The sequence below is a fragment of the Chrysoperla carnea genome, chromosome 3, assembly GCF_905475395.1.
Source record: "Chrysoperla carnea chromosome 3, inChrCarn1.1, whole genome shotgun sequence".
In the NCBI taxonomy this organism is placed as follows: Eukaryota; Metazoa; Arthropoda; class Insecta; order Neuroptera; family Chrysopidae; genus Chrysoperla; species Chrysoperla carnea.
In genome coordinates, this window is record NC_058339.1 from 50753213 (window position 1) to 50779353 (window position 26141).

Sequence of the window (26141 nt, forward strand, 5' to 3'; positions counted from 1 at the left end):
ACCACTTTGAAGTGTCGGGCGTACATCATTCTTCATTAATTTCAATATAAGGAAAGAAATACTCAAATACAGCCGTCTTGAAATCAACTTTCTCGTGACGTTTATAATTTTATACGTAACGAATGGAATTCGATTGTTACACCCAATACATATTACACATGTTGTATTTTATAATATGTAAAATTTAAAATAAAATTATTAAAATGTAGTTAAAATTATATTACTTTTATATTTATTATATTTTCAATTTTATTGTTTAACTTGTCAACTATTATATTCACTATTCAGAATACAAAAAGAATCTGGACATGTGATGTAATATAATTTAATGTTCGTCATCTGATGAATTATGAATCTATTGTATAGTTTATATACAGGCTGTGCATAAGTCTTTACCCATCTTTGGTACCTATATACTCAGTATATCCGCTACGGAAAGGTTAGGTTAGTTTTGATTAGAGTGGCTGTACTGGGTTTAATACCTATATACTTATATACTCAGTATATCCTCTAGTAATTTGTTACTAGTGTTTGAAAAAAAAAATGAAACTATTATAGAACCACCTGAGGAGCATGACCTTTCAAAATTGGTCCACAAATGGCAGGGAAATTGGTTATCATACATAAGAATTGGCAGAAAAATTGATTATCATACATCATTCACTGATGGAAACCTGATTCCCTACTTCTACCGTTAGAACGAGTTTTTAGTTCAATAGTATACCCAATCAATAAAAAAACTGATCAAAATCAAAGTACTTTGGAAATCTTCCCCTTTTCTCTTTTTTCGTCAGGTAAAAAAATTACGGTAACCAAAGATTGTCTTCCCGTGATCTTCATCATTACATTTTCTATTTTGCATCCATCGTATTTTTGAATTATGACACCCGTACTATTCACAGAAAATAAAAAGGTTTTCTTGCTTTTGCTTAAGTATATTTTTTGCGTTTTTAAAGACATAAATTTTCTTAATACAAAAAAAAATTTCTTGCTTCGAAAAATTTTTCGAACAAGTAACTTTCTTCTCTTTTCAAGAAAATTTTTTTCTTATAATATTTTAAAAAGAGTAAAAGAACCCTTTTCTTCGGAGACGTTAAACTTTATTTTTCTTTAATTTATGGATATTTTTATAAACATTAAAGACATTATGCTACAAACTTATTTCGTATAGAATCTATTTTCTAATGATATATTATGAGAAAATACCCCTATTTTTGTAGGAAAAAATATTTACTTTTCATTTTCTTATATAATAATATTATATTTACATGTATATAAAAATAACTTATTTAATAGCAAATTTTTTAAAGGTAAATATTTTATTATATTTATTATATTATATTTATTTAAATATATAGATATATTATATTTATTTAAATATTGAGACTCTTTTTATCATTTTTTTATTATAATTAAATATGTAGAGTACTCATGTGTAGAATGTAGATATACTCAATTCATATGTGTTCAAAAAAACTGAACAATTCTAATGTTTTCTTAAAAAAATCAATCATGTATCTTTGAATTCAAATAATGCATAAAAAAATATTTTAATACCAACTTTGAATAATCGAATATAATGGTTTCTAGGTTAGAAGTAGGATGGTTGTATCGATTTGGGAAGAGATTCCTTGTGCACCCTGTACTTAAAAAAACCATTAAACTCTTAAAAAGTTTGGCTTTGAAACACCTTTTTTGGAGCTTTATTTTGAAACACCATTTTTGCAATGATGGACATTGACACAACAATCGTCTGGTAATTATAGTGCCCGAAGTTCGTCAAATGGAAACCCATCCAAGCCAATAAATTTTATTAATTTTAAATTACACGAAAATAACATAGTTCCTTCCGGGAGTTCCACAACATACCTCGCTCTTTTTTATCCCAACAGAACGTATTCTTGTAATGACTGATTATGCAGATTGTCAGAATCATTTCGATCTTAACATATATATATATGTCCTAGCCTGATTCTTTATAATTTCATCGATAATATCCTTTACCAATTTGATTGACAGTAAATGGACAGTTCTAAATCTCCCACACTAGCATTTCCTTCAGTAGAATCTTAGTTTTGGTTAGAGTGGCTGTCCTGGGGTGGCATACATTTAAATCATAGCGTCCGTTGTGAAATCAAAAGGGGTTGGCCCATTTCCGGCCACTATTCCATAAACACTTTTGAGCTGTTTAGGAACGGAGAGGTCGTCAAAGAAAGGCTAGTTCAAGTAAGTCCATCTCCTCATGGCAAGAGCTGGACAGTGACAGAGAAGATGAGACATCGTCTCCTCCTCCCCACTGTGACAGTTCCTGCAAAAGTCATGATACACTGTCAGGTCCAGCCAGATTCCTGTAATATCCGCAACAATTTTGCTAATAGAGGCACTTGGAAGCGATATAAGATTTCGAAATTTCTACGATTGTACCCAGACCATATCTGTCTTGTAGTACTACAAGTACGTTCCTACCTCCATCTAATATTGGCTTTTGATATCCCCTTTAAGGAGTTAGAAAGACTGAGCTGAAGGATTTGAAGTTAGAAAGACTGAGCTGAAGGATTTTAAAGTTACTTGGCTGTCGGTGAAGATAATAATGTCGCTGCACCGGAGAATGTTCTGTCTTATACATTCACAAACCTCGTAAATAGCCACCACTTTCGCTTGATACACGTTACAGTGATCCGGTGGCCGAAATGATAGCCGTAATTCGAGATTTTCAGAGAAAATCATACAGCCTACCTTAAAATATCACGCCCTTTGGTTTAACCAAGTTTTCATCCCAGTCCTGTAGTAGAATTCTAAGTGATTCAATTTTTTTGTTTTGTCTACAAAATAAGTAAATAAATAAAATACTGTTTTAATATACTATACTATGTTTCATATCGTCAAATTTTATTAATATTTGACTCGTTATTAGTAACTTTAAAGTCATAACAAACTTTTCAATGCAAATATATCTTTAAAAGGTTATAAATATTATTTATTAATACTTTTGTGGATTAATTTAAAAGATTGTTTCAAAGGTTTAACATTGTTGCTTAAGTTTAGATTGAGCTCGATATGAAAAAAATTGAGAGTTATAAATGAATTTCAGAATTTCGAAATTGTTTTTAAACATGCTGTTTTGTATGACGGAACATGTATGTGTATAAATGCAAATTCTTCAAAATTTTCTTTTATGATACTGATTTTGGTGTAAAACGAAGGTCTACTCCATTGAATTAACTAACTAACGCACTGATTCTAATCATTTTTAAGAAAGCTAATGTTTTATTTTTTCTAAACTAAGTTCTGTTGTACAGTTGAAAGTGGCCCTACGTAAAGCTCCAAGGTTATGTAAATGTCTCCTGCAGTTTAAAATCAAGGGACCTTAAATTAATTTATAACAATATTTTAATTATTTTTATTTTGTTTTTAGTGTGGCCCACAAAAAAAAAGATAAAAAAATACCAGTGGCATTAAAATTAACATAAAACCAAGTACAGCTTGTAGTATTCATTGTTAAATGTTGATTTTGCAAAAATCCAGTTTGAAATAAAACTTACTCACCCGTAATAAAGTAGTCGAAAAACCACTAAAAAAAACATATCTCATTGAAATATAATATTCAAGTTCATTATCAAACTTGAATTATAACAACAAAAAATTATTACAATTTTCACATAAATAAGCAAGCAATAAAGAGAACCATGCCAAATTTTTCAAATATAAAAAATAACTTAGTGAATAACTACAGTGAAAACTATTTACATCTTCATCGAGAGGATTATCATGGAAAATTTTACCGATCGGCTGCAAGTTCATTTTGAAATTGTTCAGCAAATTGGATGAGCGTAATAATATGATCAATACAATTTACGAAATTTTAAAAACCTACGACAAAAAAGGAAATTTTTGTAACAATAATTATTATAATTTTATATTTTCATTAATGAAGCCAATAGATTTATACAAAGAGATTAAAAGCAATCAAGTGTGGAGTAATTGAGAGCCTCCATAAGCACTTTTTAGTCGTCATCTGAACTTTTATACAAATTTGTATCGGCTAATTTGGGGAGCTGTAGAAATGTACAAATTTCTTTAAACTTAGCGAAAGGCACTCTCGATCGAACAAACAAATAAAAAAAACTAAATCAAAATCAGTTTATTCCTGTAAGAACTACGATTCCACAGATAGGCATGCAGATACACAACACCCCTCATTTTGCGACGAGGTTTAATAAAATTCCTATATATTATAAATATGAAAGTAAGGATGTTTGTTTGTTTGTTACGCTTTAACGCAAAAACTACCAAATGGATTTGAATAAAACTATACAACAATATAGCTTATACATCAGAATAACAAATGAGCTTGTAATTTATAAAGATATATTTTTTAAAAAAATTTAATTTAATCTGAGATTTTAAAAAGAATTCCTCTCCATCTTTTCTGATATAGTTAATGAATTATGATTATTAAAAAAACTTTAAAACTGTACGTATATTTTACCTAAACTTCTTTAATAAGTTCATTGTAGTAATAATCTTTATAATTTAAAGAATGACATTTTTAAACAGCCTTAAACTTTTGAAATATTTTCAATTTTTGATAATTTAAATATTTTTATTGAAATTTATTTTCTTGTCAACCTCCTTACTCACATAAAATTCCTCTTTGTCTACAGCTACATAAACAATGTCGCTATAAATAGTTTTCACTGTAGTTTCACTGATTTACATGCGAATGATGCCGGTTCATTTCAAGGTCTCTCATTTAGATTCACACCATTCGATAACTTGAATGACGTACTGTGTATTATTGTTACGATTATTATTAAATTTTTTACACCAGGTATATGTGATTTTTTTTCGTAATTATAACCTTGACCTTGGCATTGTATATTTTTATCTGTTTCTGTAACATTTTTACACCCTTTTCATAATAAGTCTACTCTTTTGAAGTACACGTTTGTTATTTTATAATCAAAAATTGTTTTGCCTTTGGCTGAATTACATAATATGTTATTAATGGATTTATTTTTTGTTTGAATATCTCTCAATTAAGTAGTACTTATAAATTTATAATATTCATGATTAATGTGTCTATAACAAAATTAATCTAGCCGTGGTGAAAATGGCTTTTAGAAGTGAATCTAACAACTTTCTGATTCAGTTTCTTATTGTATTCATTATGCATTTATAGTAGAATCTATTTTCTACAACTTCAAGATTTCAAATAATTTAAGACACGTTAAAACGTTCTTGATCAAATTGGTCAGATAATTTGTTGAAGATTCAAATTATTGCTCAATAAAAATTTACACCAATAATTTAATGTTATTCTCGCATGAACATCTCCAAACGCAAAGATATTTTGTCAATTTTCGAGGTCGAATTTTCGATTAGAAAAAGCTAAAAATCAATGCTATACGAATTTGTTCGGTTAATTTTGAGGAGTGCATGGAAAATTTGATCCTTAAGCGAGAAGATTGTAGATAAAATATTTTTAAACAATCTTTTACATTATAATGCATCTTTTTTTGGGTTGGCATGGGAAAGACCGAATTAAGTCATTTTCCCTCTAGCCCCGTTCATTTATAGTGCTCTACTGTTTTAATACGAAATTTCATTGTAATATTTATTTAAGTATTAATTTCTAAACGTTTCAAAAAAACTTCATTCTCAATACCCTTTGAGGAAATGAATACGCTTTTAAAATTTTTGACTGGCTTTTAATACCAAAAGTCATTAAATTAATTTTTTTATGTATTTCCGTATCCAGTTTGCTAAATCCATTATGTTTTCTAATTAATTGAGTTATCAAATTTTTAGTATTTCAATCCAAAAATGTATTGAGTAATACGTGAGCCAAGGCTTTTCAAACTCGTAAAATTTTTCTTCCGGGGTATTATTAATTACAATATCATCTGAAATTAATATCTGTTAGACAAAAATTTTACTACTATATCAAATTTAATTTGTCTAAGCAAAGAATTAATAATCCTGCAAAGCAGTGCGATCGACAAAAAAATTCTGTTCGTAGCCTATCGGTCTATATACTACTATTTTCTTAAAAAATAAAAAATATGAACTCACTTTTGGTTGGTTGTAGTCACTTTGTATGAAAAAGGGAAATGTTTCCTTTGAATTTTTTATAAAAATTGTATACAATTTCATTTTTTAAATTAAAATTGATAGATCCCAAATTAAATGAAACAAATTTTAAAAAACGTAACTTTTGTTTATTAGCCATGTCAAATTAGAAAATGATTTGTTTTCTGATGACAAAATTACACTAGAAATAAATTAAACATTTCCATTAGCTATACAAGTAATAATGTTAAAAATGTATACAATTTTATTGTAATTCATGTAGACAATTTTCATTTGTGAAAAATAAAAAATAGTGTTAAAAACGGAAGTAGTATATATAGTATTTAGTTGGTATATAGTTCTGACATCACGATATACATTTCTTGAATACAATGAATTACATTACATTGAGTAGTGAGTGTATAGTTTTATAAAATTATACTCAATAAATATAAATATTTATGAAGGGTATTCAATCACTAAGACCAGGTCAAATAGTATTTTATTCGTTGATTCTTTCTTGGCCCTCAAAAATTCGTGATTTTCTCCACAAAACTTGGCTATTAAGATATTTTAGTTTGTTAGTTTCTTCTCTCACTGTTAGCCGAGAATTGAAATAATCTTCAGAAAAAATGCCATATCTCAAAAGTGCCAATTTTAATCTTTTGAGTTTTCCTTTTTATACCATGTATATTTGAAATATACATAGTATATTAAGTTTAGTCCCAAGTTTGTAACGCTTAAAATATTGATGCTACGAAAAAAGTTTTGGTATAGTTGTTCATAGAATCACCAAATTAGTCCATTTCCGGTGTTCTGTCGTCTGTCTGTCCGTCTGTCATCACGATTACTCAAAAACGAAGAGATATCAAGCTGAAATTTTTTAGCGAGCACGTAAAAAGTTAAGTCAAGTTCGTAAATGAGCAACATAGGTCAATTGGATCATGGGACCGTAGGTCCCATTTTGTAAGTCGTTAAAGAACAAAACTTTAAATGTAAAAAATGTTCCTGATAAAAAAATAAACAACTTTTGTCTGAAAGATTTTTCGTAAACATCACTGATCCCGTGAGAGTGCTAATTATGCGCAAATTGTACAGTATGTATGTTATGGGTATACCTATCAGTTATATATGTGTGACATGTATGTATGTGTAATGTGCCTGAGTAATCAACACTGTCTATACATGGTATTTCAACAATTAACTCAATTGTTTGTTTTCACTTGTAATATTTTATTTGGTACTAAAAACTATCTCCTTCTACCATTTTTTCTAGTTAGCAACGATTTGAGCAATAGCCGAAGAAAACACAAGTATGTGATACAAATCGAATAACCTGAAAAACCTTTTAAAGAAACAAAATAATAACTTTAACTTAACAACAACACAACCACTGTATAGAAATAATTCAATATTTTGACTTCTCTAATAAATTATAATATGATTTATGCTGTCTAGAATATAATAATTTTAATTAAGAATTATACCAATTAATCATAGAAAAATTGTATTATACATAAAGAAGTTATAAGTATAAATTTAAAAATCGCGTGCTGTTTTTAGTTTGTGTAGACAAGTAAAATTCTAAAACTCATTCAATAGTTTTTTTTTTCTTTTCGCTATTTATTTTACTTATAAACAGCAATTTCTACGCTATATAATAATTTGATTTTGATTATTTTTTAATGCTTAACGGCATTGTTTAATCTTTATTGCACGGCTGATATTGCATAGGTATTGTATAATAAGTATGCACTTTTTTGCATATTTAGGGAAGAGTGTAGTACCCGGAGTCAAAATTTATAGTAGTTTGTTTTATAAAAAACAATTTTCAATTCATATTTTATTAATTTATGATTCATGGTACAATATCAAAAAGTACGTCGGATCACATATGCATATCCTTATCTCTGAATACTTTTCAAATACTTTTTTATTTAGCTTGAGGCAAATGAAACATCCTACTACGCTACGTTTCATGGTAATTAACTCTCTATCTTTTATAGTATTCTAAAAAGTGTACACCAAAATTTTGTCCTATTTTGCGTCTTCACGGGTTAATAGTGATATTTACGAAAAATTGTTTTAAACAAAAGTTGTTTATTTTTTTATAAGGAACATTTTTTATCCTTAAATTTTTGTTCTATCTCTAACGGTTTACAAGATGAAATTTAAATGTATAACTTGAAAGAATAGACAAACTTTGAAGCTGTATCTCCGAAACTATCGGTCTACATATTACAATTTAACTTTCTTTAAAAATTACTACTGTTTTTGGTGAAAGACCAGTCTTTCCAGGTTAAAATCGGCAAAAATTGAATTAATATCAAAATTTTCGAAATTTTTCTTCTTTTTCGGCATGATTTGATCGTTTGCCGGGATCGGAAACTTGGATTTAACATTACCAATGCATTGCAAAGAACGTATCAAAGAAACAAACATACCTGATTTAATGCAAGGTTCATCCCTTTTTCAAATTTAATTTTATTGAATCATAAGCAGAAAATAATTATAAAGTGCGAACCTAATGATAATATGAATCAATAGTACAGATCGTTGTTTGATCCAAAGTACATTACGAAACACTAAAAAATAATATTTCTATTTATTTTGAAAAGAAATGAACTTATAGACAATCAATTTCTCGATTGATTGACTTGTGATAAGCGAGCTTGTCAGAACTGTCTTCATATAGTTAGTTAGTCTCTCATAGACAGCAATATTTTGTTCAAGAAACTTTGAATGATTCAAGGTGCAAATAAGTCAAGGCACTACTTCTCACCCAATTTGTATATAGTTAGTTAATTTAAATAAACTTTCTGACAGCACCATAATATAGTGCACAAAAAGAAAAACACACGATATACAAAAAAAAAAATTAAAAAAAAATTGTGTATTGAAAATGGATGGATTTTTTTCTATTTACCTTCTCTCGAAGTTTTCTGTTGTGTTTAAAATACATCATACATTAAATAGTGTTTATTTTGGTAATAAAAGCTTTTTTTACTAAATGGATGAGTACCATATGTTTCATTTAAGTAAAAACTTAATTCTGCACCAAAATATCAAAATCATTTAAATAGTGTAAGGAGAAGAGCAGAGCATGGGATGCTTACAAACTCTAAAATTTCAATTCCCTTTAATTAAGATTACTAGACAAGATATTTGTCAATGTTTAGTTTACGCTGTATGTATCATATTAAATATCATCAACTATTATCGAGAGACCATGATATAAATAAATATCGTATACATGATTAAATGTAAACAAAAACAAAAAGTAATATATCTTTTAATTGTATTATAAAATTCAATGTTAAAGTTTTTAGTTCATTTTTAAAAGTAATATTTTTTTAAAGATTTATATTTGAGAATAAGAAGGGTATGCGTATCAAGGTATGGTGGAAACGGAGAGAAGAAAAGAGCAACACACTATCAATTCTTCAATTACGCTTTATTCGTTTCTTGTGAAAAATCAGAAAATTTGATGCTTTTTTTAAGATAATTTTTCGTTTTTCAAATCAGAAAGCCACACTCCGAATTGACAATAGTACGGTTTCCACATAATTGAAGAATGCATAAATTTTAAGAATTAGGGCCTCATACTTATTACTTCACCTACTTCTGTAAAAATATTTAACAACCAGATTAAATTTAAAATTTCAGCAGAAACATCTGTATATTTAAATATAGGTGTTTTATATTGTGTTTTAAAACTCTGATTCCGTGTAATTTATTCGTAAGTTTGCATAAAATATTTCCATACTCTCATAATTTTTTTTAAATTCTTTTTTTATTATATCAAAAATAAATAAATCAAACCATACAAAGTTTATGAATAAACTTTATATACTATTTCATAGAATTGTTTTCCATTAAATCAAATGCTCCAAACATTTTCATAAGAATTTTATTTTTTTAATAAGCGGAATTAATGGAAATGTTGTGCTGGTTAATTTGTAGCGTTTGAGCAATGTATTTGTTTTATTTTAAACTCAGATAATTTGTAAGAGTATTTCCCAGTATATTTGTTTAAGTACCTAACCTACATTAAGTAAATCTCGATCAAGGAATCACTATATCAAAATTACCACGGGCATTTCTGTGGTTCTAACCTTTCTTCTCTTTAATTGATATATTTCGTATGCTTTATCTCAAAGTATTTGGATACCAAAAAAATGAAAATGATCCAACAAATTTGATATTTTATTTATCAATTAATCATCCTATATGCCTTTTGTGAAAAGTTCATATCGATTCTCTGAACGATTAAGGAGAAATGAACTATATTTTTCAGTATATTGATTTTTGATAAAAATCAATAAAATTATAAATAAAATATTCAAAAATTGTATATGTAAAAATTTTTTCAAAAAACTTACGTGAATTCCAAAAACCATTTCCACTAAACCAAAAACATTGAATTTAGAATAATATTTAATATCAACGATCCCCGTTTTCAATAAACCAACAACTTGAAAGTACTTATTATATCAACATTCTTCTAGTTTTGTAATTTTAGTAAAAAAGGGCTGCCAATCTTCAACATCTTTAAAAAAAAGTACCAATTATTATAATTTCGGTTTAATTAAAATTATATAAACCGTAAAAATTTTTTGCAATTTCTAATTTAGCTTACTTTAAAATCCTCAGTGCCTAATTTTAATTTTAAGTCAAAGTTTTGTCCGAGCAAAGGAGCTAGAAGTTACAAAAATAAAAACAAAAACGATTTATACAATTGCGAGCGATTCAAGTTCGTTTAGAGAAATCGTCGTTAGAGAAATAGTGCTTATTTTGATTCACATTCTTTAGAAAACAGAATAAATTCTGTCAATTAGTTTTTCCTAAAACAATTTATTTTGTTTGTTCGACAAGAAAACTTTTTTAAAGAATTGTTGAAGGGTATACTTTTCAAAGAATGGATTTTGTACTAAGTGAATCCAATTTAAAAAATCTTTCTTTTTTTTTTGTAATGATCAAAATGGATTCTTGGAAAAACTAATTTACGGAAGTTTATTTTGAAATAACAATTTTAGGAATTGAGATACATTGACACAAATGAATAGAATTGTGATTGCAAAATTTTATCTGTATTTACAAATAATAATACTTCTGTAGTTAGACTTATATTTTTGTATAAAAATACAAATTATTTGATACAAGGAAGCTCAATATACGGGAAAGTTGTCAAAGTTGACCATATTATTCGTTTATGCCCACAACTTTCACACAACTTCAAAGGTCTGAATATTTTTCAATATATCGTAAATTGATAAGAAATCAAAAGAGAAAAATACATTTTAAATTTAAAAAAATAAAAATTTAATCCATGTTAGTCAAGATTTACTTTACGGTTTAAGTTGAATGAGTCATCACTGAAATATACAGGATGGCCGTTTAATATATTCACCTAAATATCTCCGTTTGTAGTTAACAAAAAAAAAAAAAACTGAATCAAAAGTTGTAGAGTGGGGTGTACATCATTTTCTGACATCAGATTAAACCTAGTTCTTCGGATTTCTTTAGTAGCTAATTTAGATCCTAAACGGTAAGGGATAGAATAACACTTAAGAGTCGAAGTTGATCCTCATAACGTTAGCTTTCGGAGAAACACGACTTAAAAATAGGTCATTATTGCATTAAAGCAAAACAAAATAAGTGTAAAGTTAATGAATAATTGTGGATCAAAGTCATGTAAACAGACGAATGATCTCTTTTGCTCTAGACAACTTTTGGCTAAAGCATTTTTTCGTAGTTAGCGTGTTATCTTTCGATTTTCGTTTCTTTAATTCGTATTTCTTTAATTCATATGGCGCTGATTGTAACACACAAGTACTGCTAAACCTTTCCACATTTTTTATGATAAAAAAAGAGTTCACTGTCTTAAGGAAAAAAATATATAAATTTAGGTGGGCCTATTTTAAACGTCGACCTAGACTCCTTTCTCCGAATATAATATCAATCTGATGTTATTTTGTATTTTCTAACGATTTTATATAAACATGCAATCGAAAAATAATATTTTTGCTTTTTTTATATTTATATTTCTTTAATATTTGCTTCAGGGTAGCACGCCAGACGAGACACCAATTCCCGGTACAGAACATTCTGGATCATCGGATGATGAAGTACATCATTTATTACATGCTAGTATGTCTACTCCTGTTCAATTTCGAACATCACCACCACTTGAGGCATTAAAGCCTGCAGGACAATTGCATGTTTTATCATCGTTATCGTCAAGTTCTATATCTAATAGTGGTATCACAACAAACATTGGCGCTGTGAAAGGACGTTCACTTAGCCCACCACCCAAACTACTTCATTGTGAACTTAGTCCTAGGAAACGATCCAGGCACGCTAGACATTCACATGTACAAAGGCCATGTTTGGATTTTGAAAAAATGCAGCAGGTATGTAGTTCTTGTAATAAATATACTTTTTATTATGTTAAATTATGAATTTTTTAATCTATTTTTCACAAGGAAAAATCCAAGCTCTACTTAATTACTAAAGTTTTTCTTGATGGAATAATTTCCAATTACAGTAGAACCTCGATAAGTTAAAAACCAAAGGAAATGTTCAATAATTTGAGTTTTTTACTTATCAAGGGTTTAAGTTATTTCTGTATTATAATTTTACTGACTAAAAGTTTTCTAAGCGGTAGATTTTATATGCACAGAGGCATGAGCCACATTGAGAAAGGCTTACAATTAGTATGAAAGGAACTTGTCTAAAAATTTGATAAAAAACTACAAGACTAAATTGTAGCTCTAACAAAAAGTCGTACACGATACTATTCATTTTTCCAGTAACATGGTGGCCACAAAATGTGAAAACTTCAAGGAATTCCGTTAAAAAAAAAAAATTCGGAGAATTATCATTTTCGTAGCAAAGTTCTTAAACAATTTTTTTTAATATTGTTTTTTTAATATTTTGATATTCAAAAAATGGCACATGTGATCTTAATGTCTTAATTCACATTTAGTATTTTGATTTTCAGATCACTTTTTGTAAAATTTTCATTTCAATTTGTTTCAAGGCCATTTAATAGTTTGATCGGGGAATTTTTGAATTATTCAACTGGAAAATTTGGAAATTTCATTTTGGCAAAACAGTGGCCATCAGGAGTAACGAACGAACTTTTACATTTCACATTATACAAATACTTGAGTGTAATTGTAATGTAAGGCTCACCTGAGTGTAATTGTAAAAGTTTGAAATGCAGACTATCACATAGTGATCGATAACTTCCATTCTTGTTTAACGCGGATAATTCTTAAACGTCTAAGAACATATGCAAACAATTATTGTGTGCTCGAGAAAAAATATTTTACTTAAAAATAATTTATTCGGCTATTGCTAAAATTTTGTCTACGTTAAAAAAAAATATTTTAAATCTCAAAACATTTTAAAGATAATCACTTGGACCATGTCTACTGACAATGATTCCACGATTTTTAATTTATTTTACCGTACATTTATGATAAAATAAGAATTGTTTAAAATATTATTACATAATTTACGTATTTCATATTGGCATATTTAATTTAAAACCGTTGTAGAAAAATAAAGCATTCTAAGAAATTGTATTTCTGAAAGTGTTTCGCAGAATATAACAGAAAAAAAAAACAATTAACAAATAATTTATCAATTGTTAAACATAAATTTTTTTCCCTTTTAACACACATACACGTATAAATATACAAACACCATCTACATCCTATAATAATTATAATTACAAATTAATTATCATTTATTTTAACAAACGTTTTACTTAAAGATACTTACAAAAAGAGTATAAATAAGTATACAAGACACAAATCAAACCATTTCGTATTAAACTTCACCATTAATTATGTTTGTGTTAGGAGGCATTGTAAAAACATCGTGTAGTAGTTTACTCTTTCTATTCTTATACATTCAGGTTATTCGATAAATGTATTTAAACAGATATAGGGTACATATCATCTGCTTTTTTCGAATAGAAAGGCAATTATCGACTATAATTGCTCCGGGGCATCGACTTTGTTTACGATTTTAGGCGACAAAAACACGTCTACTCGTCAAATGAATTCGATTTTGTGAACCAAAATTATTGTTGAAAATAGTGTATCCCGCCGTTAAGTACATGAGAACCTTTTTTCTTATTTAGCTTGCGATTTGATATTTCTTGGATGTACCAACACCAAGACAATTTTTAATAAAGGGTTTGATTTTTTTTTATATGAAGTTGGACTAAGTCTAAATCTATTCTGAAAATTTGAGGTGGGATTGTCCATTTAAATAAATAAATGACTTCAAAAGTAGGCATATTTAAAATTGGTTTTAGGGTAAAACGGTAGCTGGATGATATGTTTTCATAGATTTCTTCAAAACTAGTTGGTGGAACTTAAAAAAAAGCTATTAAAATTAAAGTTAAAACCTTAATAAATTATTAAAAACAAAAAAAAACCCAACTAATTAAGCATGTATGAACCGGGTAGAGAGAACACAAATTTAAAAAAAAAAATATTTTTTTTAATTTTGATGCTGAATATGTTATAACTTGATAATAAGACGAAAAGTGGTAATAAAATTTTTCGATATCGGGAGTAATTTTCAAAATATCGAAAATTGAAAATTTTGTTTAATTATTTAGCTTTCGATATTTCGAAAACCAAGGCAGATATCGAAAAATTTTATAATTTTTTTTTAAAGTTATAACAAAATTCATCAAAGTTGAATATAAGGTACGAATAATTTCAACCCTAAATCTAAAATTTCCTTGGGGCTCGTACTACCTTAATTGTCAAAATGGAAGTGACATACAATTTTTTTTTGTATGATATGTATAATAAATTATATCTAAATAGATTCAAATTAAATGTAATAATTTATTTTAAATTACATAAAAAAGTATGTTTTTACGAAATTCTAAAGTTATGAGCATTTCGCTCACGCTTGATTTGTCGCGCTTGATCCTATAATTGTATTTATTTTCGAATTATAAATTTTTCAGATTTTTTCAAGTTATGTACATTTTTTTTAAATATATTTTTTGTTTTGTCCTTCAGATTTTTTTTCATCACGAGATTAGCTTCAGAAATTTCCGGGCCGTGTATTTTAATTAGTTTAATACAAATTGTACTCAGTAAATTTAAAAAAAACTTGCATTGGAATATGGTGAAATTGGTTAAAATGAATTTAATATTATTAGATTATTTCTCTGTTCCAATATTTTCACTCTCAATCAAACAGCATTAAATAATTACATAATCAAATTATTTTTTATTAAATAGTGCATTAAAAAATAAATTTGTATATAATTATGTAGAAGTTATGATTTACAAAGTTAAATAATATTTAAAGCGCGAAATATGTGACACATGTGCTGAATGCATAAACATTACCGAACCATTGACGTGAGTACTGACTGGGTTAAATTGTATTTTGCGTTAGTGATCGAATAACCTTACATAAAGAAACATATATTATTATCATTGGTATCATAAGGTTGAGTAAGTAGTAGGTAGTGCCTTCTGTAGCTGTAGTAGCTTTTGGATTTCCATTACATAAACGTAGTGTAGAGTATTTAATAGTTACCACAGTGTGTAAGTCTATAATTTATTGAATAGAGGAGATATTCAGGAAATTAAACCTGAAAAAACAAAAACAATAATTTATATTACCTGTTTTCAATTAACTTTCACATTTTGTGTGTGAGTCTTTCTTATAGGTCTAGGGTCAGCCGTATTATTTGAAAGTCACTTAAGAGGGCTTTCTCATTTAAAATTTTCAAAACATCAATTTTTCGAAAACACACTCCAAAAATGATGTGTAAGACCAGCAAAGTGTTGCATCAGCTTAAATGCATGTTTTGGAAAACGTTCTCTGCAGCGGTTAGATTGGATCAAAAGTGGCATAAAAATTATTTTTAATCATCTCTTATTAATGAATAAAATGTCCAAAATTCATCCGTCTGAAAATTATTTTTTTCTTGGCGTCTTGAAGTTAACTCTTAGGTTAGGTTAGGTTATATAAGCTGTCCACGAAGGACACACTTAAGCTATAGAGCCCATTGTGATACCATATATGTGTTTTACCACTGATAATTTCATTTATTAGCTCCTCAATTTCAAAGGCTGAGTGCACCTCCTTCATGTATATACCATGCACTACACCAGGTCATCACAACAATTAACTACATTAATTTTGTTGCGACGGCGGGAATCGAACCCGCTACCCTAAGGATACCGCGAACGGAATTGGTTACGCCTTAACCAACTGAGCTAATCGGGTGCAAGCTTAAAATTGATAAATGTTTATAAAGGATCATATTCGAATAAGAAGATATATGAATAAAAATGTAAAAATAATTAATTACGAAACTGAACAAAGCTGGTTTTCCGTCGTCCTTAAAAATTGCAACTTTTGTCGATATCGGACAACAAAGATTTTTTCTTTTCAGAGTGGATTAAAACTATTTTTGCATGTACTAATTGCCTTTTTATTTGAATATTGTCCTCAATGAATATTTGCCAATTTAAACTTCCTGAAAGCGAAGTTCTCGGCTTTTCAAATTTCCGTATAGGAAAAGGTGCTAGGCATGAGATTGATAACAAACATTTTCTTTGATTTTCAGTAGTTTTGGAATGTTAAATACAACACCTGGCCTCTGATCTATTATGTGTAAAGTGTTTGAAAATATATATTTAACTTGGCAAATTGTGCTATATAAATTTTTTTTATCCCTTCCGGTGTAATATTCAATTTGAATTACAAGTGAAAATTTTTACTGTTTATTCAGTTAGTAAAAAGTCCAAAATTTATAAAGATTTGGTTATTCAAATTCTTGTTGAAATTGCAAATTTACGTAAAAATTGCAAATTACAAAAAATATTTCACTGCGGTTACATATTGGAATCCTAATAATTTGTATCCAAAATAATTTTTATTTTTGTCAATTTTTAAAAATATTTTATGTTAAAGGTCGAGTTTTAATGCATTGTTCTTTTGGGGAAATCTCAAAAAACGACATATTTTGAAAGTTTTAGGTAATTTTCACTTAGAATAAAAAAAGAAATAAAGTGTCAAAGTCCATAAAAGAGATGTACGTGCATGGTAGATTTAGGGTTGAAATTATATTTTATCTTATTTTTAAATTATGAATTTGATTATAACTTCATGAATCTAGACGAAAAATAGGAATAAAATGTTTTGATATTTGCCTTGGTTTTCGAAATATCTTGGTTTTAGAATACTTAAATAAAATTTTCGATTTTCCATATTTTGACAATTACGTCAGATATCAAAAATTTTTATTTTTACTATTCTTCCTATATCAAAATTGAAAATATTATATATCTTTTTAAATTTGTGATCCTACTTCCGTCATTAGTGGGCAATACCTTGCTAGTAAAATTAATTACAAATTCCTATATTTCGGTTTATAATAATTTGCCAAATCTAACCAATTTGCCAAAAAAGTAAGATAATTATATTTTAATATAATTTATAAATATCAAAGTACTATGAGCACACTAAACATGTAAAAATTAAATTTACAAACACTATTCGCACCGTATGTGAGTTTTATTGGAGGCGCTTCCATGGTAACGATACACTACTTTAATTATATAATTGTATGGATACATATATAATTGTATTGATTGCATTTATGACTTGCATTGAAAATTTAATATTATTGTCTCACAAATTTAAATAAAGAACTATGATAATTTACATTTGAAAAATAATATTTGTGCAATTTGATTTCTTATTTTCACAATTTTTAATGCATTAAGTTTAATTAATTAGTGTTTTCAATAATTTTAATGTTTACATTTTCTATAAGATTAACATTTAAAAAACTACAAATTAGTCATAACAGCCTCTTTTATCGCCAAAATTTTTCACTGGAAGCGCTGGCATCAATTTTATTGTCCCTACCATGACTACGCATATAACGAATACCTTTAAAGTTCAATCTCATCAAATGATATAAAGTTGAAACATCTTCAAGTCTAATCGGATTTTTGAACGTTTTGATGTAACCTTATTCAAAATGTTCCGTTATTATGTATCTGTATTATTATTAATTTGGTTATTTAGAAAAATATATTAATCCTATAGTTTAAAATCTATAATTATTTTATTATATTTTTTAATTTTGTAGATAATATTTATTTATTTTTTTTAATATGAAAACATCATAAATGTTCAGTTTAATTATAAATACCTAATCTAATTAAATTTAATTATTCTAGTTGAATAAATGTTGTTTTTCAAACACACATGATTGATTTTATTTGATATTTTTAGGTTTACTAATTTATTAATTCTTTGGTTCGATAACCGCTTAAATTTTATAAATAATTATAAAAAAAAAGGTTGATGTGAATTTGACATAACCTCTGTCTATAAAATATATTGCCAGATCGTCAACTTAAATTATTGCATATTTATTATGGAAGCGCGGAGAAATAAATCATTTTATATTTTAAGAAACTCGAAAACAGTTTTCACATTTTTTGAGGGAATGTAAATACACTATGTAGTTTTTTTTATTCGGGACCGTCTTCATGGTCAAACAGAGGTCAACTTGATTTTTTAAATGGAACTACATATTTTTTCAGCAGATTCTTGTTGTTCTTCGCAAAACATCAACTTTTTTTGGATCATTTTTTCTCCTAAACTTTTTCCACTTCATTTTACAGTTTTTTATGTCTAAAAACTTTATAAAAGTATGGGAACAAAATTTCCGAGCAAAAGCTATTTGTTTTTCGATATTAAATAAGAATTAGCTCTACCCGTTCTGCAATTTGGTATCCGTGGCTAAAACCAGCCTAGACAAATAAGGGATGCAATTTACTTTCTTTTATTGATAGGCAATTGTATTACAGATATGATATGCAAATTACAAAACAAAACACTTTCTCAGAGAAACGAAAAGAGGAGCCTAGGTTTAACGCTTCATAGAACGCCAAAATATAAAGATCGCTTTATAGAACTGCAAAATATAAAGCTCGCTTCATTGAACTCCAAAATGTAATGATCGCTTCATAGAACTCCAAAATGTAAAGATCTGAATTTGTAGACAGAGGTAAAAAGAGACATTTTTAAAAATATACATATTTAATAAATTTATTTTATAATTAATTATTATATTACGTTCATGTGACATTAACGTGATTTTGTTTTTGTAATAAATGTGTTTATAACAGTGATTCAAAACCTCTTTTAATAATTACGATTTTTTTTTTTGGTTAAAATTCTTCTTGCAAAATAAAACTATATAATTTCTTCTTTTTGGTTATTGATTATTTTTCGTTCGGTTTATTGGTCTCTAGTACTTCTTCTGAATTTAAAAGGTTACCCAGTTTCTGGAGAGTCAGGGAAAGTGAAATCCATGTGTATAAAAAAAGGTCATATCAGCAAAAAAAAAAAAAAAAAATATCGAAAGGGTCACTTACTTTTTTTTTACAAGATATTTTTCTGAAAATTTATGGTATTAATTTTAGAAGTCAAATACTTTTTCCTTCTTTAATGAATTTAATTTTATAGCTACTTTTAGTTTTTGGACATACTTCTGATTTAGTAGTCTACCTAATATGTGAGTACATTACGTTTGACTTGATTGGGATATTATGACATAACATAAAAATTCCAATGTACTTGATTTAAATTATCTCTGTTTTCTTTAACTTCTGATAACTTTCACAGCCCCATTTTTTTAAATGATAAAATATACAAATTGGTAGTTATAAAAAGATTTTTGAATTTTCTGAAAATTCATGGCAATCTGAATCGATTGAAAAAGAATTACATTCCTACTTAACCTAGATGCCGGTTTTTGGTGTCTGATGTTTTTTAGGTTTTACTTCCCAACTAGCAAACAAATATCATGCGATAAGAACAAAGTTCCAAAAAGAGATTTTAATTCAATAAATGTAGTAAAAGCAAAAATTCATTTATTGGTTGAAAATGTATTAGCATTCCGAAACATTATATAAAGAAAGGATTCAATGTGAAATGTATTTAAATTATATAAAAACATTTTCGTGACTATAAAATATTATCAAAATCATTAGAATTTAAATATTTTTATTGGTTTAAAATTCAATATTACTTTTTAATAGCACAAAGTATAATAATCACATTATCACATTTATTAAATTTATTATAATTTTAAAATCGTCTATTTCATATAACTTGAATCGAAATTTTTTTTTTACAATTTGTATACCATGTACATATGAAATATACATAGTATATTACGTTAAGTCCCAAGTTTGTATAGCTTAAAAATATTGATGCTACGGAAAAAATTTTGGTAAAGGTGTTTATAGAATCATCTAATTAGTCCATTTTGGGTTGTCCTTCCGTCCGTCCGTCTGTGAACACGATAACTCAAAAACGAAAAAAGATATCAAGCTGAAATTTTTACAGCGCACTCAGGGCGTAAAATGAGCAACAAAGGTCATTTTCATAACTTTCATAACATCATAATTTTAAAGCAATTAGATATTATATTTTGGACAGTTTTAAGTATTTGTTGACTCGTGATAATTTTCACCAAACCTCACCGATTTTGGTATATAAACGTTTAAAAAAAAAATAAAGTATAAATTTTTGTCGAAAATTCGCTATTGACGAAAATAAAGATTATTTTGAAGTTCTGGTCAAAAATTTGATGTGAAACCTATACGACTTTTTATTTTGAACAATTCTAAACAATTTTTGGCTCTTGATATTTTTTACTTTATCTCACCGTTTTCGATATATATGTGTTTGAAAAAAAAAAAAAAAAAAAAAAAAAATATTTTTTTTCGAAAATTTGTTATTGACGAATATTAAGATTATTTTGTGATTCTGGTCAAAAATTGATTTGAAAACCATATGATATTATATTTTGGACAATTATAAATACTCAAATTATTGCAACTAATATTCCAACATATATGAAATGAACAATGTATTCAAAATTCAAAGTGTTAAAAAAACAATGATATTATAAATACATAAATAGATAAAAATATAAATTATTTATTAAACAAAATGTTTAGAATATAAATAAAAAATGATTGTTTACTAAATGTTCCATTTTTTTTGTTTAATTTATGTAAATTTTAAAAATTTCATGTAAATATCATTAACATTTCTTTTTTTTTATATACGGTATTATTTCGCGCTATTTCTGCAATTTAAATTGACCTCGAATGACAATCAATAATTGAATGAAAGCTTTTAAACTATTCTCATGGATAGACGTCATGTCACCACGTTTCAGAAATAGTACCTTTCTTATTACCTATTAAAATGTATTATTTCCTAGCGTTGCCATAATAAAAAGGTAATAATTTTTAATATCCGGCATAAAACGTTTGCTGTTTAAACTTTAAAGACTATGTTTTATTTTTAGCATCTTATAAAACATAGAAAATATGTAAGATATCTTCAAATTAAATCTTACTTCCTTTTAAATAAAAATATTACTTTTCGAAGTACGGGGGGTTTCAAGTCTACTAAATATAACATAATTCAAATTTGAAATATTTAATAAAATTGAAACATTCTTAGAAATTAATTGTATGATGATTTCCATGAAAATAATAAATGTTATCATCATAGCAAAAAAGAGGGAGAAGCATCCTAAAGATGTCTATGTGCAGGGGCGTGTATATGTAAGAATAATATCAATGCTGTTGCCTTACATCTTTAGTGTTAATTCCAATAGGGTATTCCACTATTTTTGAAAAAGTACCTCAAAAGGTTGATTTTGCTAATAAAAAGCCACCAAAAATTTATTTCGGAAAAATACACACGCTTTCTTGCCAAAAACTTAAATTTTAAACCTTTTTTAAACTATTAAAAACGCGGGCATCCAATTTGATGACGTAATATGGGTATCACTATATGAAATAACACAAATAAGTTTGACAGATATATTCATAGACATCTGATTATAATAAATATAAATACTTACTATCTATGGATATATTATACCCAGCTGTCTACACTGAACTAATTGAAGGTCTATGGCTCATACCGATATGACATCACAGCAAGGCTTGCCCGCCTTTTAGGTCACGTGATATACAGTTTAAAAATTACGATTTTTAATTTTAATATTTTACAAGAAAAATGTGCTTTTATGACTCGAAATCAGAATATTTAAGTATATTTTTACATAAAAATTTTAAATTTTTTCAAATTTCATGATTTATTTTTGAGTAACGATAATACCCTATCATGCCCCTACGATTGTACGAATCCGGATGGTTTATCGATTACATAGGTATTCTGCGAGATATCTATAAAATCAGTCGAAAATGAAAGCTTTTCGCACACGATTTTAGACTATATCGCAAGAACTACACCCAATCTTTAAATGCAGCCCCATTTTTGTATTTTTAACTACCAAGTCTTTAGAGAAGTTTTGTAATGGGTCCAATCATAAAAAGACATAAGACTAAAATTACTAAATTTTGGAAAATCTGATATACTTATCAAGGATAATTTAAAAATAAATACAGTAGTAACTTATAAACATATAAATGTATTTTTGATTTTTATTATGACTCTTTATTGTACTAGGAAGTTATTCGTGTCCACCTCAAGGGTCGTACTAAATCCACCCCAAGGCTTGTTTTAGTTAGTTTTATATTTACCAAGATTCATTTAATTTCGTAACAAAAAACTTACTGTAATTTTTTTGATTTTTTTTAAAGACGTAGAAAAAATTTTAGCAAAAATTTATGCAACGAGCGATATCTCTTTCAATTTTAAGAAGAAACATGGATCATTCCGAAATTTTCTGAAACCACGCTGGCTACGTCCTTTTTTAACGTATATGTTGTATACATAAATACTTTTATTGGTATATTTACATTCAATTATTTATTAATAAATTGAAACCGACAATGAAAAATAACATATTTCTTATTACAAACAAATTTCCATTCATTCCATTCAAATATTTTTTTTATCCAACAAATTAAATTTATTTGAATTTCTAACAAAAATTTTTCCTTTATATCAATTTTTATTTACCATTTACTTATTATTTTCATATATAAAATACACCTCCATAAAGTGTTTCCCATTTAAAATGGGATATCATAAGAATTTTTATGCTTTAATATTTTTTGACAATTTTTATCCGCGGCATCCTTAGGCAGCGCGTAATTTGGTTAGGGTAGGTTGTATTAGCTATACAGGAGGAAGGATACACTAAGGCTATAGAGCCCATAGTGATACCAGTGTTTACCACCTTTTCCGATAATTTCATTTAAGATTAATTATTTTAAGAGGCTGATGTGTTTTGAATGTGATGTTTTTTGGTGTGTTTTTTTGTGTTGTGAATCGAACCAGCTTCCTTAGGCATACCGCGAACGGAATTGGTTACGCTTTAAACAACTGAGTTACAAGGGTTGGCGTAATTAAGTCAGGCTAGAATGGCTGTCCTGGGGTGGGACACACTTAGACCACATAGAGTTCGTTGTGATACCGTTCAGTTAGTTCAAATGAGCTACTTTTTGTATACTAATATGATTTTCGTTGACTCATATCGTCAATATGAGTCTACATTTTATCGTTTGGTAAAACATGTTAAATCGACAGATTCAGTAAATAAATGAACACCATATGCGAACATCGACGAAACCTTACGTTTTATAGAGTGCCCATAAAAGTAATCACAAATAATGCCATCGTTGATATCAAAACGAATCTATGGTGTATTTCATATACAAGTTTTTTAATTTCATATTTAAGTTCTATCATTTTAAATGGAAAACTCTTAGTAATATTTTTCATATTTATTTAAGAATTTATATATATTTTTTCTATGAACGAAGAAAATTTTTTCTTATTAAAATATTTTTGTGATTTTCTTTTTGTTGGATCACATTTTTCTGGGGCGTAAGTTGAAGAAAATTGAGTGTACAAATACTTACACAAACAAACATGTAGGTACTATGATAATAATAGCGAATATTGAAAAATTGAGAAAAGTTTTGAAAAAAAATATTATTGTTTATTTTAACATCTGTGATACTTGAATTTTAAAAAAAATCCAAATCCGTCGTAATTCTTGGATCAATTTATTGTCATTATCAGTATGAATAAACAAACGTGGATCTAGAAACTTAATATCTAGAATACTACCAGCATAACACTCGAAATATATGCTACTTTTTATTATGAAACCAAAATATGTATTTTGCTTTTAATTAGCATTTTATTGTCTTTATCTTTCCTCGATAAATGAGCTATATAACACTTTTATTTTTCAATTCGAACCACTAGTTTCTGAGATTAGCGCATTCAAACATACGTATAAACTCTTCTGCTTTATAATAGTAGCTAAGATTGAAGCTGTTGCTTTTTAGATTGTTTCTTAGTACAGGTTGAAATTTTTCTGCGGTATCGTCCTTCGTAAACGAATTTAAGCGCTATCTCAAAAATTTGCCCAATCGCTTAAGAGGTCTTTTTATATTTTTGATTCATTATTATGCAAAAAATAAATTTTTATCCTAAAGAAAATTCGAAAATTCAAACAAAATTTTTTTCGAAATTTTGTTTTGATGAAATTTTATATAATTTCAACTCAAAAGCTACAAAAGATAAAATTCATTTAACGATTAAATGAGTAGTTTTTAAGATATCGTTTAAAAATCCTTCTTTTAAAAATTCGATTGATTCGAATTATTGATATTCTCCTATAAATTAAATTTCCAACAAAAATAAACATTAGTCATAAAATGGTTTTATCGTGAAAAAATTCAAATTTCTATATTAGGAAAATACAATAAATTACTTATTACTTGTAGGTAGATATTATTGTCATTTGTACAATAAGAATTGATTATAGGTTAATTTAAATTGTTCAAACTTGACCTATGACATCAACATACTTTTTACTTATAATGATTTTACTATTAATTTGATCTTTTTTATACTGCATATGTAACGGATCATTTGATGCACGATTTTATTAAGACATTGCTTATTTTGCAATACTTAAGGTAAACACGATTTTTTTTTCAATTCCATTGAATTTATTAAAATTTTGAATGTCAACGCGATCCGAGAAAATGTGGATTTTTTAACTTAAATTGCGAGTACTTCAGTGAGCAGATTCATTGTTTCACGAAACAAATCATAAGGTTCGTTAATAAGTAAAATTGCCGGTTTGGATTTAAGAATACTGTACATTAATGAAGTTTACAAAGTCTCTACAAAGATAAAGTTTTAAAGGCAAAGCGTTGATTTACATGAAATCATTTTCAAATAAAAAAAGCATGATCAAATGTCTAAAATTTAATAAAAATCATATTGATATCTCGTACCGTTTTATTTTCATTTCAAATTAAAAATGTATAAATCAAATTTGATCACCTATATAGAGTATTAAATTTAAGGTCAAATTGACCAATATACTGAATTGGCAACCTTCTTCTAAGTTATTTTGAACTTTCGGTTGAAAATTTTCTATAAATATGTTCGATCGGGAGTATAAACTCAAACAAACTCATCCCTCGTACAATCTTACATAAACACATAACAATAGTATCTTTAGTTATAAAATTACATAGAAAGAAAAGCTTCTTTTTTTATATACCTTTTCCATAAATATTCGATAAAAATTATGTCAATTCAATATTATCATTATTATTACTATGAATACTAAAAATAGTAGTTACTAGTTGTTATAACAAAGATAATATTTTAATTCAAAACAAATAATAAAAAGAACTTCTTTTTTTTTTATTTTATATTTCCTATCTATGTTATAATAATGTATGAAACATAACATACATTTTAAATAAAAATAAAATAAAAATTTTCCTTGTAATTTCTTATCGCGTTTTTATTAGTCCACACGGCGACTAAATTTTTGTAAATATTTTTGGTATTGGAGTTAAAATCTCAACGCCATAGTGGCAGAATAAAAAGTTATTAATCAAACAGCTTTTGTGTTGTCAAAGTGTTTTATAGTTCTTGTCAAGTCAAAATTCTTGCCTCTTCCTAAGAATTAGACGTTTTTATCGCTTTGCTTTTGTTTCGGACAGTTGTGACAAAAC

General features: G+C 27.2%; 1 protein-coding gene across 2 annotated transcripts in view; it reads left to right on the top strand.

Moving 5' to 3' along the window:
- The window catches only part of LOC123294826 (autism susceptibility gene 2 protein), a 138897-nt gene that overhangs the window by 87148 nt on the left and 25608 nt on the right, over positions 1 to 26141 (top strand). For both annotated transcript variants that reach the window (XM_044875991.1, XM_044875992.1), the window contains exon 4: positions 12138 to 12485. In XM_044875991.1, coding sequence (XP_044731926.1) covers positions 12138 to 12485 — 348 coding nt within the window. The remainder of the gene's footprint in view (positions 1 to 12137; positions 12486 to 26141) is intronic.